Below are 15122 nucleotides of genomic sequence, written 5' to 3'. Positions count from 1 at the left end.
TGGAAGAGAGGGCGGCTAATGAGCGTTCATGCAAACCCTCCTCCATTCCGAGTTAATGATCACCGTCATCGTCATTATGATCGCTTAGCATGTCCTGCTAACACCAGTCACACATGTCCATGCCGCAAACAGTATCCTCGTGAAGTTTAAAATCAGCATCACCAATTATTATTATTTCATCACCAGCAACATCATCAGAGTGTACCTACAGGCACCTGTCAAATAACACGTTACGTACAGTATGCCTCCCCTCGATCATTATCACCATCGTTATCCTCTTTAAGTTTATGAAACATAATAAATTACTAATGATCTTCTTTAAAATCAGTTTTGTGCCATGCAGGCAGCAAATCACACACATCCACATTACAAGCAATGTCTCCTCTTTAAGTTTACAAATCAACAAACCAATCATCAATTGCCATCAATATTATCAATATTGCCTTTGATCGTCATGAATAACCAAATATAATGTTTCCCATTTAATCCCAATTAGCAATATTACAAATTTTTATCATCAAGTTTAATAATCATCATCACCACCACCACTGCCATCAAATAGAAATAATCAATGTCATCGTAATTATCAACATTTTTACTACCTCTGAGCTTAATAGCTCATCGGATTCCTCCATGATAAATAAAGATTCTGAATAATTATCATGAGCATAGCATTCATCAATTTCACTGTTGTGAATATTACAAACGTCACTGCATCGTAACTTGCGGTCATCGGTCGCATGCCAACCCCCCCCCCCCCCCCCCCAGGTGCCCAGCCATCCCCTCCCACCTCCCCATCACCCGGACCCCAGGAAAGGCACCTTAGGGATGAGGCGGTACTCGATGTAACTCTTGAGCCCGTGCAATTTGGAGCCCTTGGTGGGGTCGTCCACCATGCAGATGAGCGGCAGCGGCGGATATTCCCACACGGCACCCAGCTCGCTTTCCTGAAGCCAGCAGACGTGGCGGAAAGAGAGCGCGGGGGGGAGAGACGCGGAGGGAAAGTGAGGAGGAATGCGGAGGTGGCACCAACATCGCATTGTAGCGCGAGGGTCCTGTGGTGGGTCAAGCGTGGGCCCAATGATCGTGGCCCCACCGATCGTGGCCCCACCAATTGTGTCCCCAATGATCGTGGCCCCACGTAACTCAAATAACAAAAGAAAGAGAGCGAGTGGGTCTCGAACACAGTTTAGCTCTACAATTTAAGTGTGTTATGTGCGATGCACCATGTTGTTTTTGAATGTTGGGTTTGGTCTGCAATCACTCTCTCGCTGTGTAATGATCTCAAACACCCCGCCCACCCCCATTTATTCCCGTGACTCGATGTACCGCACGGGAGGTGCGGCATGAAATATAAACGATGATGACTACGACGTGAACAGCCCGTTTGTAAATCGGCTGCTGGGTGAAGGCCTCCCCACACTCTGCTTCAGTCCAGGTGTGAAGTCAGGGAACATAGAAGTACAGAACTACAATGGGGTTTTCTGCACTGCCCTTTGTTGCCCACCACACTGCCACGCAGTCCTACGTCACCAAATTCATAATTAACTATTTTGGGTTAGATCGTGTAGGTACGACATCACTTTTTTATATAAACTAAACTCATTTTATTTTACCAGGTCAAGGCCACTTGGCTATGAGTTATTTTGCAGAGGCGACCTCACCCGCACATGATAATTCATCGAAGTGCCTTATTGCGTGTGGGAATTTATATGGGCAGCCGAATAATCTAAACGCGTATTTCTAAATGTGGAGGGGAAACACCGGCAGATCGAGTTGTCACGTGGGCAAAATAGGAATGTTGCAAAGCAAGCAAAACATATTGACACTTTTACACGACGTTCCGCTGGAGATTACATCCATCAGCATCAGATCTTGAGAAAGCCAAGTTATGGAGCTTGGCCATGCACACCTTATCCAGGAAAAAAAAAATCCCACTTAGCTTTCGAGATTGGGTGCAATCTGGGTGATTTAATCACAGGCTGTCTCCCACATGGCCCCACAATTAGTTTTTGTCTGCGGTGTTAACTGCCGTACAGGCAGAAGACGTGGCCGTGCTAAAGTTAGACCTCGTTCCAACTGCCGCCCCTTGACATGTAATAATTCTGTGGGCACGGCGCTGCGTTTTATTCATTGGGGAAAGTCCTACGAACGTTGTCGTTTTCACATTGAACCGCTGGAACTTTCAACAAGGAGACCCTCATGATTAAGTTACCCCCCCCCTCTCTGTCCAACTTCCAGCTTTGGGTGACTGATTGTTTGTTTTGTTTTCCCACCCTTTGGAAACTCTGTGAGGCTAAAGTTCTTTCAACCAAAAAAGACCCCAGCCTGCTTTAAAGTAGAACATTCTCATTATAAAAAAAAAGAATACCCACAAACAATGAGGAAAGTTGGACAACAGAACACAACGTACCATAATGAGAATCCTCTCTTTGTTCTTCACAATGACCTTCCCCGACAGGTAGCCGTCCATGCCGTGCTTGGCATACATAGAAAACCTGAAGTGAGAACCAAGACGCCTCTTGTGAGTGTTCGCCAATACGCAACTGCCACAAGCAGATATATATTAAAAAAAACATTTCTAATTTGACGATTTTTTATTCACGCGTCACAATTGTTATTTTTGGGTGGACGGTGTCACAGCAGTGGTTGTTTGGCGATATCAGAAGCGGTCCTCTGCTGTCCCCCCACTTCGTCACAAATGGTCACAAACCCCCAAGACCGACACGCCGTGGGAAGGCCTTCATCCACTGGTAGTTTGAGAATGGCTGGAGTCTTCTTTTTTTTACATTTCATTGCGATGTTTGTTTATGGTTTATGGAAGGCGATGTTAGACAACTATGTCGCAGATTCCTTAAATTGACTATTGTCCATATTAGGGGGCCGCTGCACCTTCTGGCATGCGCTGGTATAGGGGATTGCATTGCATCATCATGAACTTCAAACTTGTTTTCGGTCCACGGAGCTGGCATAAGCTGAATTATATGAAAACCAAATTTAACAGAATCTATGCTATTTGGTTCTTTCGGTAAAATTACGTAGGTCGAAAAAATAATAGATCGCGACATTTCGATAATATATCACGACGTTTCGATAATAGATCGCGACGTTTCAATCGCAACGGAAGCTATTGCCTGCGTTGCGATCGAAATGTCGCGATCTATTATTTTTTCGACCTCCGTGACTTTACCGAAAGAACCAAAAAGTATGGATTCCTGCAGTCACGAAAGCTTCAAATAAAGATTTAACAGAATTCGTTTTTCTAATTCTGCCGTTGGTGATTGGGCTGAGACCACAGTATTCAATACATTTAAGAACCCGGTTTCATTATGCATAGCCAAAACCTGGATTCGAACCCAGGTTCTCAGCAGTGCTCGGGGTACTTTGGCTCAATGTTTGCCCCCTGAACCATGCAGTCACCTCCAGACTGGATTTATTAGGATTCAATTAAAACCTACTTCTGCAGGGCTGGCATGGAGCACGATTGTGAATTCTGGCATAGGATCGTATGCTTTTCAAACTGAATTCTGCTACTTTTAGTAAAAGGGGTTTAGGAATCCAGATGTAATTTTCTTTTTTAAATATACTTTATAGAAAGTATGTAATTCGAGTGAAACACATTAAGATGGCCTTCATCTTTTATATACTGTAAGTACATTGAGGACGCAGGGAATGAGATGGAAAATGTTATTTTATTCATGAGCAGAGCTATTTCCCCCACCTATTTGAATAGCCAATCGGCGGACCATAACTACCAGAAAATAACGAAAGCTTTCAGCGGGCCAAATGCATTTACGAACACTGCACAAAAACTTTTAATTTTACTGGCATGCAGATTGATAAAAAAATATATATTAACACTGCATGCACTATAACTATTTATACTCCATGTACTATACTGCATTACTATTTCAATTATGATGCACTCATATTATGACTACTACAGTCCATCGTTATTGCTCATCAAATAATGCCTGCAGGTGATGTCATGGAATTCTAAACTAAACCATTTTTATTTTGCCAGGTAAGGCCCACTGAGCTGTATAGCTCTTTTTCAGAAGCGACCTGACTATCACAAATGATGACTGAACGAAGTGGCTTATCACGTGGAAATGTATAGCAGGCAAATACTCTAAACACGTGACGTTAATTCTAAATGTGGAGGGAAAAACTGGAGGGCCCGGCGAAAAATCCATGCGACCACAGGAAGAGACACGCAAACTCCAAATATATATGCATCGTCAGGGTCTCGATCAAACCCACGACCCCTGTATACCAGGCGAGGTAGTTAACATATCGCCACATTTTAAGCACAATGCAGCAATAATAAAAGTTCAACGTTCACCAATGTGCAATGGTAAAGGTGCAGCATTTCTCAACTGCCCATTCACATCGCTGCTGGAAGGGCCCCTATTCGAGGTAGAACGGGAGGATATTTTGTCAACTCTTCCTCGCCGGCCAAATGTTTTGGAACAGGTGGGAGTCCTCACACTTTACCCCACCACACGCAATCCTGCCAATTGACGAAAGCGTGCCGTACCCATTTACACTGCTCGGTTGGACAGAAGAGCGGGGAGATTTAAGAAACCTGACGACCACTTCAACTGTCGCGCACCGGGAGATCCAATCAAACCGGCAAACTTCGAATTGCAAGTCCAGCGTGCCATCCACGACACCGCGACAGCATCTCAGTCCACAACCAAGCAGCTCGAAAGTCTCCGTTTCCCGTAAATAACAAATGCTGCTCCTGGGCGATGAGTGAAACGGGCACCTCTGCAGGCCTTTCCTCATGGTGTTGGTCCGCACGAGCGAGGAGGGCCCAGGAGCGGCCACCTCCGCTTGCTGCTGCCCTTGCCCCGGTGCAAAGAGGGTGCCGGGCTGGGGGGTTACGGGGGTGATGGGCGAGAATTCGCTCGCATCGTCCCAGACTTCGGCCTCCCAGGCGTCATCATTGGCCCCAGTTCGTACTGTGGGGGACGACACCGAGAGGATGGGTGGACGCGGTTTTTTCTGATCATCTTTTGTCATTTCCCCCAAATTTTATCGCGATTGTGCTATCCGCGTCGTGTCATGAGGTTAAAATCCATTCAGATCTGTCACAGGGCAACGTATCGCTTCGTGTTAGAGAACGGGCCACAGAAGTGGATGTTACAGAGCTACTTCTGAGATCCTTTTAAGTGACCTCTTTTTCTCCCGCTCAGCATATGAAAGTAATGTTCGTCATATGACAGTCAAATTGTTTTTATTATTATTATTCTCAGGGCAGGAATTCAAACCAAATGTAACGTGGTGTTTTTTTGTGCAGTCATTTGTGACCAATTTGAGACCATGAACTCACCATGGGCAGCTGCCTGGAGTTGAACCCAGGTACTCAACTGTGCCGGTTCTCCCCTCTAACCTCTCAGCCATTCGGCCGACATATCAGTCACCTAACGTCGCCTACTAACGTAGAAAATGTTCACGTTCCTTTGCTGCTCCACTTACGATATGGAATGTCACTTATGTTGAACTACTCTCAATGCCAGCTGAGACTAATTTGTGCCGTCTATTGCATAATCCCTTTGGGTGTCTATGCGTTGCATTAGCTTCACTCCATCTCGCCACAGGGAGTGCGCACAATGACTCGACGCTTTGTGGGAATATCCGATGGCAGTGTATGTCCCTTTAATCGATGTTGGGGTCAACTATCATTATCTTCATCAGAAGACATACATGGTCTACCCACTGCTGGATGAAGACGTCCCCACGCTTTCGCCATCCCTCATTCTGGAAAATTTCACAATCCCTCTAACTCCTGTACACGAACGGATATAATTGCTCCATCTCCGTGGGGGTACGCCCTCTCTTCTTTGGCTGCTATTCACTTTACCAATCTCGTCGGTATGCCCATCATCGCTTCTCGCAGTGTGCCGTGTCTACGGTGGCGTACTTATTCAAAAATAATTGTCTCTGACTTGTGTTTATTCCCCAATCCATTTGCCCAGTAAAGGTTCGGATATTCGCCACCTACATGAGTTACCGGCTGCGAGCGCCGGGTTCGTAGCGCGGTGCGCAATCACGACACCAAAGCTCCCCAGCAATTACACACTCCATAGGACAAACGCATATTGGAGCGCATTGCACGATCTGTGGGCGCACTTAGATTTTTTTGTTCCACCAATGGACTTGCAACCCCTATGAATGATGGCTCAGGGGCCCTCAATGCCCTCAAGTGCTGCAGCCCTGGCTGTGGTTTGGCTCTCACCTGTTGACGGATCTTGTGCTGCATTCCACTCGTCATAGCCCCGGTTCTCCATGCCCTGGTAGGAGGCGGCATGAGCATTTGCATTCTGTCGCACAAGCAAAGAAGGAGGCTTCAGCTGAAAAATTTGGCGAGCGGAGAGAGGAAGATGCCAAGGTGTTCCGCGCTGCCATGCGGCAGCGGTGTGTCTCGCTCATGGATGGATGTTCAAGTATCAGGTTCGTTTTGTTCAACTAGGGGAAGACTCAAGAGGCGAGGCGAGTCTCATTTACGAGAGTCATCTGGGGCACGAGTCTGCCAGCAGTGGGCGATTATTGCCATGCATAGTCCCAACCGAGCCATCTGCAGGTAATTTCCACACTCGGCAAAATTTGCACGATGACACCGGCACACAATGGCCTCCTCTTTTGCGAACGACACCGGGGGGAATCTTTTGATGTCCACGGCCAAGCAGGCAGGGAGCAGCAACACGGTGATTGCGCCCACAGCAATAAGCAGGGTGGCCGCTGGATTCCAACCATGGAACCTTCTGCAACAGGCTTTCGAATGCGCAACCCCTAGGTCAAGTCACCGCCCAAGTTGGCTGCATAAACTCTAAACAAAAGCTACTTGATCTTCTCTTATTTTCATTTATATCGTGCCTTGACTAAGGAGCTGAACAAAATAATTTAGCTATTTGTACAATTCCATCGAATTTCCGGTGTGGGTGAAGCATTACGTGCAATGAATATAATCGTCTTGTTGCATTAATTATATAAATTTTACTTTGACACAATGGGATGAAATGTGTTAAACTCCATTAGATATATATTTTTTACCTATTATGATTAAAAGAATTGGCCAACTAACCAAAATCTGAATCTTTCTGATAAAAACAAAAGTGTGTGACTCGGCGAGGTTGTGACTGGACAAACATTCACATCACGTGCCATGTGAGGCCTCTTTGCCATCCATTCCTGGAATTCTGGCCTCTGCACACCGCCCACTGCCCTCTGTTGGCAACGTAACCCCGCAGGGTTAAACATATCACAAACGTACACACGCAAACACGGCCCACATCAAATAACTTGCTTGCATTGCAACAACGGGAAAACTCCACCTGGTCATGAGCAGTCAGGGCAGAATTCTCTTCAACGCCCCCGTCCAGGTCATGGGTTTGCCCATTGTAGGACCCCTGGCCAATGCTGAGGGATGCAGCCTGGGCTGGATTGTAAGACGAGCTGGCTGCAGAGGGGATCGCCGCTTGGGAGATCGGCACTGGGGCACTGCTCTGTGCGTTTGCGATGAGCTGAGGAAACAAAGTTAAGTGGGGAGGGGATTTGAATGGGGGAGGGGGGGGGTCAACACGGACTCAACCGCTCAGATCCACCAAGGTGGTACGGGGTCCAGGGCCAGGCCTGATAAAAAAGAGGGCAGAGGGGGGAGGACCAAGGGGTACAGTACAACTTTACCAGGGCCACAAGCTCAGAGCCATCCCAACAAGGGGTACAGTACAACTTTACCAGGGCCACAAGCTCAGAGCCATCCCAACAAGGGGTACAGTACAACTTTACCAGGGCCACAAGCTCAGAGCCATCCCAACAAGGGGTACAGTACAACTTTACCAGGGCCACAAGCTCAGAGCCATCCCAACAAGTTGTACAGTACAACTTTACCAGGGCCACAAGCTCAGAGCCATCCCAACAAGAAATAAACAAGAACATGTTTGAATTACTCGATAGTTTGGTGAGTAAATATCAAACTAACTAATCTCGAGATGTAGGGTATACGGCGATGCAATAATCTGGTTAACATATTTGCCACCAATTTAATTTTATGAATACAATTAAGATCTAGCCTCTGTCCCATATGAGCATGTGCAAAAGCATGCTCTTAGCAAGTATTCTAAACAGAATCAGAATATTTATGCTGGGGGAATCCGATGAGCTGTAAAGATATCTTTCACAGATGTCCAGTAGGGGCGGGTAAGAACGTTACAACAACAAACAGTACAACAACACGATAGGAGTGCAAAGTACAAGAAAGGTCAACAATTAACCCAAACACAAACAAATAAAACGAAACTATCTACATCCTACCAGGCAAAGCCCACTGAGGTATTAACTTATTTTCCATAAGTGACCTGGCCACAAATGCGAGCTCAACAAAGTGTCCCAACATTTGAATATTTATAGCACCAAAATAATCTCAATAATCTCAATGCACGTTTTTAAATGCGGAGGGAAAAACTGGAGAGAAAAAAAATCCACGCGACCAACGGGGAGAGAGACACGCAAACTCCAAATATACAGCAGCAGGCGTCAGGGTCGGGGTCGAACCCACGACCTCCTGTGTACCAGGCGAGGTAGTTAACATCTCCTAGCCACCGTGATGTTGATGAGAGAGAGAGAGAGACACGCAAACTCCAAATACACAGCAGCAGGCGTCAGGGTCGGGGTCGAACCCACGACCTCCTGTGTACCAGGCGAGGTAGTTAACATCTCTTAGCCACCGTGATGTTGATGAGAGAGAGAGAGACACGCAAACTCCAAATACACAGCAGCAGGCGTCAGGGTCGGGGTCGAACCCACGACCTCCTGTGTACCAGGCGAGGTAGTTAACCTCTCCTAGCCACCGTGATGTTGATGAGAGAGAGAGAGACACGCAAACTCCAAATATACAGCAGCAGGCGTCAGGGTCGGGATCGAACCACGATCTCCTGCATACCTGGCGAGAAAGATCAACATCACACCACCGTGGCGCCCTTAATTAATTAAATAATGCGTATATGCCTAACAATCTACTCCTGGGGAATAGTCGCTCGCTTTGACAACGGCGATGATGGTGTAAGGGATGGGATGGGACCTCCAGCCAACGTCGTTGTTATCTACCGGGGCCCCACATTTTATTTTATTCCCGTTGGGAAATAAACTTCTGGACTCCTTCCCTGGTTGTGGGCGCTGCTCACGTGTCCAGAGTGATCCAGATGTGTCGTGACCTCCAATTAATTGACCCCGAACATTTTTTGTTCCTTTGCACATTAATTTTCTGTTTTAAGTAAAATAAAAAAAACGTTACTTTTAAAATATTAAGTTTTCAATAATTTAATTGCGGGGTGACAGGACATCTGGGCCACCTGGAAAATCCTGGAAATCCTGAGCTGACTCATTCTGCCGAGCAGCTTGCAGTGCAAGGAAAACTTCTTCGTGGTCAAAGAATCTTACCGAGCGAGCTATCGGCAAAACCAACACGCGCAGCCTCGTGAGACATAAAATATACGACAGCATTGAATCGTTTTTATGGCTGCCTTCTGGGGACAGATTTCGTAGCTGTCTTGTAAATGTAAGTACTGATTGGATTGAAGGCCTTTTGGCTACGTGTTAACTGGGGGCCTATTTTCAGGAGATGTTAACACGGGCAATAGGCTTCATGTATTCATACACGTATACGGCAGCAGACTGTTACAGGATACATAGTTACAACGGTTATAAAGTTAGAAACGGAGCAATATTTGCTATTACTTTTTTACTTACCATTTGCGGATTCAACGCTGCAAAAAAAAAAAGACCGGCTTCCAGTTGGGCATTTTGCCTGCAACTAATTCAGTTCCTGAGGAAGCTTCCGACCAAAAATGGGAAATCCGGCCAAATAACATGCGGTGAACCCCATAAACCCATAGTGAGAGCCATTTGGTGCCGCGATGTTGACTACTTCGCCTGGTATACAGGAAGTCGTGGGTTCGATCCCCACGCTGACGCCTGTATATTTGGAGTTTGCATGTTCTCCCTGTGGTCGTGTGGATTTTCATCCGGGTCCTCTGGGGTTTCCCCTCCACATTTAGAAACAACGTGCGTTTAGAGTCTTCGGCTGATATGCATTTCCACGTGATGAGCCGCTTTGTTAAGCTATCATTTTTGGCCAGGTAGCTCAGTGGGCTTTACCTGGTAAAATAATCAGTAGTTAATAGTATGGGCGGAGTCTGGGGGGGGGGGAGAATGGGGACAATGCCCTCCCTCAAACTGGACATCTTAATTAATGTATTCTCAGCAGTCTAAAAATAAGATAAAAAAAATAATGATATGCACCTGCATATTATATATATATTTTTTTCTGCCCCGTAAATATAGAAGTCATAATCCGATTCCGGTTAATAGGTAGCACAGTTTAAAAGAAGCCCTTACCGGCTACGCGTGCTACTCAACGTGGATCAAACGGGTTTCAAGCAAAAGTGACGGCTTCACGGGTGAGAGTGCATCAGGCTCTGCGCACCTCCACGTAGTTGGTTGGAAAGTGTCCGTTCTCTCCCCTGGAGTTGACGCCGCTCCACCAGCCCTCGCCCATGGTCTGCGACATGAGCATCGATCACGTCAACACACAAGCTGTGGGGGTGGGGGGCTAGAGAGGGGGGCTAGAAAGGGGGGCGAGAGAGGGGGGGGGGGGGGGCTAGGGGCCACGAGCAGGGATGCAGCCACTTTGGGTGTCGTGGGTGTCCAAATACCACCAACATATTTTTAATATCTAGCTAAGAGACGTCCGCACATTTTTTTGTGTTTGTACAAATACCAAGGTTGTGGTTTTTTTTTTAGCGCACGGACAAATACGCTCAGTACCGAATCAAGAGCTAGTCGTTGCGTGTGTGATATACAATTGTAGGACATCAGAGCTCCTCTTGTCTGAAAGTTTCAAGTCTATTTTGATTAACCTGGTGGGAGCTCGAGATACCAGGTTAGTGCAGCAGCATTTGCAAGAGTGACCTGAGGGTATAAATCTGCTCGTAAGGGGGTGATGATTGCCGTGTGTATAAAACCAACTGAGTAATTTGCAGGCAAATTATATTTATTCGGCCCCTGAAATGACGTCAGGGGGTCTTAAATGTCCACAGTGAAGCAGACGGCATGGAGTGTTATTTTTGGTCATTGCACACCGCAGTAATGATCAGGGTGGCTGCTGGATTCGAACCGTGGAACCTCCAACAAGGAGGATGGCATAGTGGCCTCTCCTGCCATGTCCAGGACCCACAAGGGGACAGTACGTGCAGTCCGTTCTCCTATAATGCGGTAGTTGCGTTCCTGAATAACACCGCATTATGGAAAGATCGCGTTGTAATAAATAATATATCACAGGGTAAAGCACGGTCCGCGATAACACGTGAGATGCGTGCGGCAGGCTGAACAAAGACGGATGGAGCGTGGGTAGCACCTAGAAGCATCCAGCAGCATCCCGTCTTGCGTGGTGCTACGCCGAGGCAGCCGCTACGACCGCTTATTCCTACTCGCACGCGACGTGGTTCCGTTCACTCGATCGCGTTGTATCCAATTCGCGTCCGCGTTGTGAAAATACCTGTTCCCCAGTACATTCATCGCGTTAAATCCAATTCGCGTTACGAAAGCAACACGCGTCACAGGAGAAACGTGCACACACTTAGCCCCTGCTGCTGCTGCTGCTGCTGCCAAGGGGGCCCAATTGTTTTTTTTGTTCGTTCGGATGTGAGCCATCAACGTGCTCGTGTTGCGCGACGTGTCGCAGGCTTCTAACCGTAGCGTCGTAACTCGTGGCCCTTGCTCTCAAGCCTTTTGACTGCAAAATGGTGCAACTTTGCTGCGCGCGAACTCTGCCGCGCCCTTACCAACGTCGCACACCATCCAAAGTTATCGAACGCGACTCAAGTGTTGTAACACGGTTTGCACGTTGTGCAGCCATTGCGGTGAAATCCGACTCGTGTCTTTAACCACGGCCCCTTTTGTAAATCACTTGCTGGATGAGGGGGCCCTCCGGGAGGGATTCAGGTGTCGCTCGGCACCCACGTCAGTGTGGCCGGGCATCACAACTCCAACCACCGGGTTGATTCCGTAGCGGAATCGAAGAATCGTGCACCACCACTCCCGATCAATTTATCTTAACCTTCAGTTCCCTTCATGTTTACGCTGAAGGTTCTCATTGCGCGTAATGGCCCCCTAACGGCCACTCACTTAGCCTTGAACAAAAGGCGTCATTCACGCTGCGGACGGTGGCAGCAAAATGATCGAGACCAGCTGCGCCACCATATTTCACCTCCACACAATTCAGCTCCCGCTCTCGATCCATCTAAAACGCCCCCCCCCCCCCGAAACCGACAATTACCCAACAACTAAATAAAACACCTGAGACGATTGTCGATAAGTCGCAACACGTCGGCACGACCCATTCTATATTGGTCTGCGGGCCCCCAATGCGTCCGAATAGTTATCAGAGCTCGCCGTGTGAATGAAATAAAGTTCGGTTCTTTTTCTTCTCCACCTCAGGCGGTGGTGGCAAGTGCCAGGGTCAAGATTGAAGACTGACGAATGAATGTGGCAGCAGCAGCGCTAGTTAAAGTGGGTTTAACTGCAGCCGCAGTTAAGAACGATGGGGGTGGGGGGGGTAATGACAACAATAAGGATAAAAATATCCATCACATTGCCAATCCACTGGTGGATAAATGCCTCCTTCGTGCCGTGTCAGTCCTGGGGGTTGTTTGACCAGGCTGGTTAATGTGGGTTGACGGTTGGGCAGGTGACCCCGGCTCGTCTGAGTGTCACTCGCCACTGATGTTAGCCACGGCAAACTGTGGAGGTACTTCATGATAAAGGACCTTTTTGAGTTAGATAGCGTAAATATAAATGTGTCATTAAACCCGCCACCACCCGACAACCAATCAGTAGGGTTTGTCACGTGAACAAAACGTGCCAATGAGTTACTACTTCATCTGACCGGTGTGGTGGAGAGTAAACCCACAACATTTACAATTCGAGAACAATTCTTTTGCTGGTGATTACAACTAGCTTCATGTGGCGATAGCTGGCTGTCGCGGCTGGTGGCGGTTTTCAACGACACATTTAAATTTGCGCGATCCTATGTTACGTTTAACGTTGGTCACGCAAGCCGACGTGTTAAACTGTCGAGGTAGTGTCTGGAATACAAAGCAGCAACTCAATTTAACCATCATCGCACATCCACCGCACGGCGGCATTCCGTCAGGGGGGCCTGCCCCTTTACGCGAGGCATCTTCATCGGCAATTCGTGCTCCTCGTTTCTAATGAACAGCCCCGAAGGTTTTGCGACGTGTCCGAGTGCGGTGTCGCACCATGTCCGTGACCGTGATAATCTCGTTGGCTGCAAGGCAGATCTCTCCCGATCCCGGGACCGCCTCGAAGTCGTAGAGAACTTTGGCCTGCAAATGCGAGCAAACAACAGGAACATACATGCACCCGCACACACACACACGCACACGCGTGTTTAGTCCATTTACCATGTATTGTCTGGGCGTGCGAGTAATGTGCACGTACAACAACAACAACACGCCGTTCACCATTTAGTGGCGGTGACGGCACCACCAGCGCTTGTGCCATGCTAGGTGCACTTTGAGGCCACGTGACGTGTCGAAGGCTCGCTGGCAGGATGTCACGAAGAGACCCAGGTGCCATGGGTTCACTGACTGAGATAACTAGCAGATGCACGCACCACCTGTACCCCATACTGTGCCAGCTATCTGCGTTTTATCCGCCCGAGGCACTGCTCGTTGTTGTGAGCGTCACTCCTCTGCCTTCTGTTGATTCTGGAGGGTGACTGCCTCCAACTCTCCAGTAGCGTCCTTAAAGAAATGTGCATTACATACGAGTACACGCACTCATTACAGAGTACATGGATGAAAATTGCATTTGGGTGGTGCAGTGGTAACAAGTATGCCTCGCAACAAGAAGGCACTGGGTTTGATTCCTGACTCGGGTGCCTCTCTGTGTTCAGCTTACATGTTCCGCGGTTTCTTGCCATAGCTAAAAAAATACAATGTAACTGCTATTGGCCAAACATCCAAATGCTGAAAATTTACCGACAAATTACTCAATTGGGATTACACAGAGCGGCAACATTGACCCCGAATGACTAAGTAACTTGGCAGGACCCTCTTGAAAAAGTGTCTCGAGACTCAGTGAGGCTTTCCTGACTAAATAAGCATCATACAAAAATAACCATAATAATATAATCACACCCACCTCGGCCTTTTTTTGTAGCCTAACCCAGCCAGAGCTGCAGTAAGTTGTTACTGGTGCGTACTGTATTGTTCTATCATGGGGAACGGTAGTGTAGTGGTTAACACGCTGCATTAAGAACCCAGCGACTCGGGTTCGATTACCGCACACGGCCACCACCAGTGACGATTTATCTTAACCGATCCTGGGCCTCCTCCCTTAAGTCGACTCAGCCTCAAATGAGTACCTGGTGCAGTGTGTTTGGGTTTAAACAACCCAACCCCCTCGTGTGCAATGCCGGCCTTCATAGGTGCTTGCAAACAGGAACTTGCCCCCACAGTTTGTGAAGGCTATACGATGGCTCTTTTGTCTTTGTACTGCTCTATTGGCGGTCCCCTTATCAGACCTTAAGACGTCACTGCCTCTTTCCTGGAGGAGCTAAAATTAAATTGAGGAAATAAACCCGGCTGGCTATCGTGGACTCCCCCGTGCAGTCCCGCAACAACCTGCCAAACCCGCAGAGAGGACATCAACCCAACTGTATGGTTCGCTCACTGTTTTTTTAAATAAAGAGCAAAAGGAGAGATGGCTCGGCTATTCAAAATGATTTTTTTATACTATTTGGTTCGTTCGGTAAAGTCACGTACGTATAAAATCAAATCAAATTTTGTGACCTTATAAAATAAAAATGTATTTACGTGACTTTACCGAAAGAACCATAGAGTATGGATTCCTGCAGTCACGACAGCTTCAAATCAAGAAATATTTTTTTCCTGTTTTTATTGATAGAAATGTAATTTCATTGCTGCAAGAAGGGATCACTGCCCCCCCCCCCCCCCCCCCAGAGCCGTATTCACCATGGTGGTTGTTTGACCATACTTCACCTTGCTGGTTAGTGTGGTTTGGTGAAAGGGGAA

The 15122-nt window shown here is 47.5% G+C and overlaps 1 protein-coding gene across 2 annotated transcripts in view; it reads right to left on the bottom strand.

Annotated features, from left to right (window-relative positions):
* SNX9 (sorting nexin 9) overlaps nt 1–15122 on the bottom strand; it is a 47783-nt gene that overhangs the window by 27883 nt on the left and 4778 nt on the right. Inside the window, exons 2-8 of one of the 2 annotated variants that reach the window (XM_032973403.2) lie at nt 13323–13409; nt 10490–10564; nt 7341–7529; nt 6245–6299; nt 4772–4967; nt 2414–2498; nt 822–947 (exon numbers count right to left, since the gene is read on the bottom strand). In XM_032973403.2, coding sequence (XP_032829294.1) covers nt 822–947; nt 2414–2498; nt 4772–4967; nt 6245–6299; nt 7341–7529; nt 10490–10564; nt 13323–13409 — 813 coding nt within the window. Of the gene's footprint in view, nt 1–821; nt 948–2413; nt 2499–4771; nt 4968–6244; nt 6330–7340; nt 7530–10489; nt 10565–13322; nt 13410–15122 lie in introns of both variants that reach the window. The other variant, XM_032973401.2, reaches the window with a different exon arrangement.

The sequence above is a fragment of the Petromyzon marinus genome, chromosome 51 (genome assembly GCF_048934315.1).
Source record: "Petromyzon marinus isolate PM22_M1 ecotype Great Lakes invasive population chromosome 51, UKy_Petmar_22M1.pri1.0, whole genome shotgun sequence".
Taxonomy (NCBI): domain Eukaryota; kingdom Metazoa; phylum Chordata; class Hyperoartia; order Petromyzontiformes; family Petromyzontidae; genus Petromyzon; species Petromyzon marinus.
This window is presented reverse-complemented; position numbering and strand designations above follow the sequence as displayed.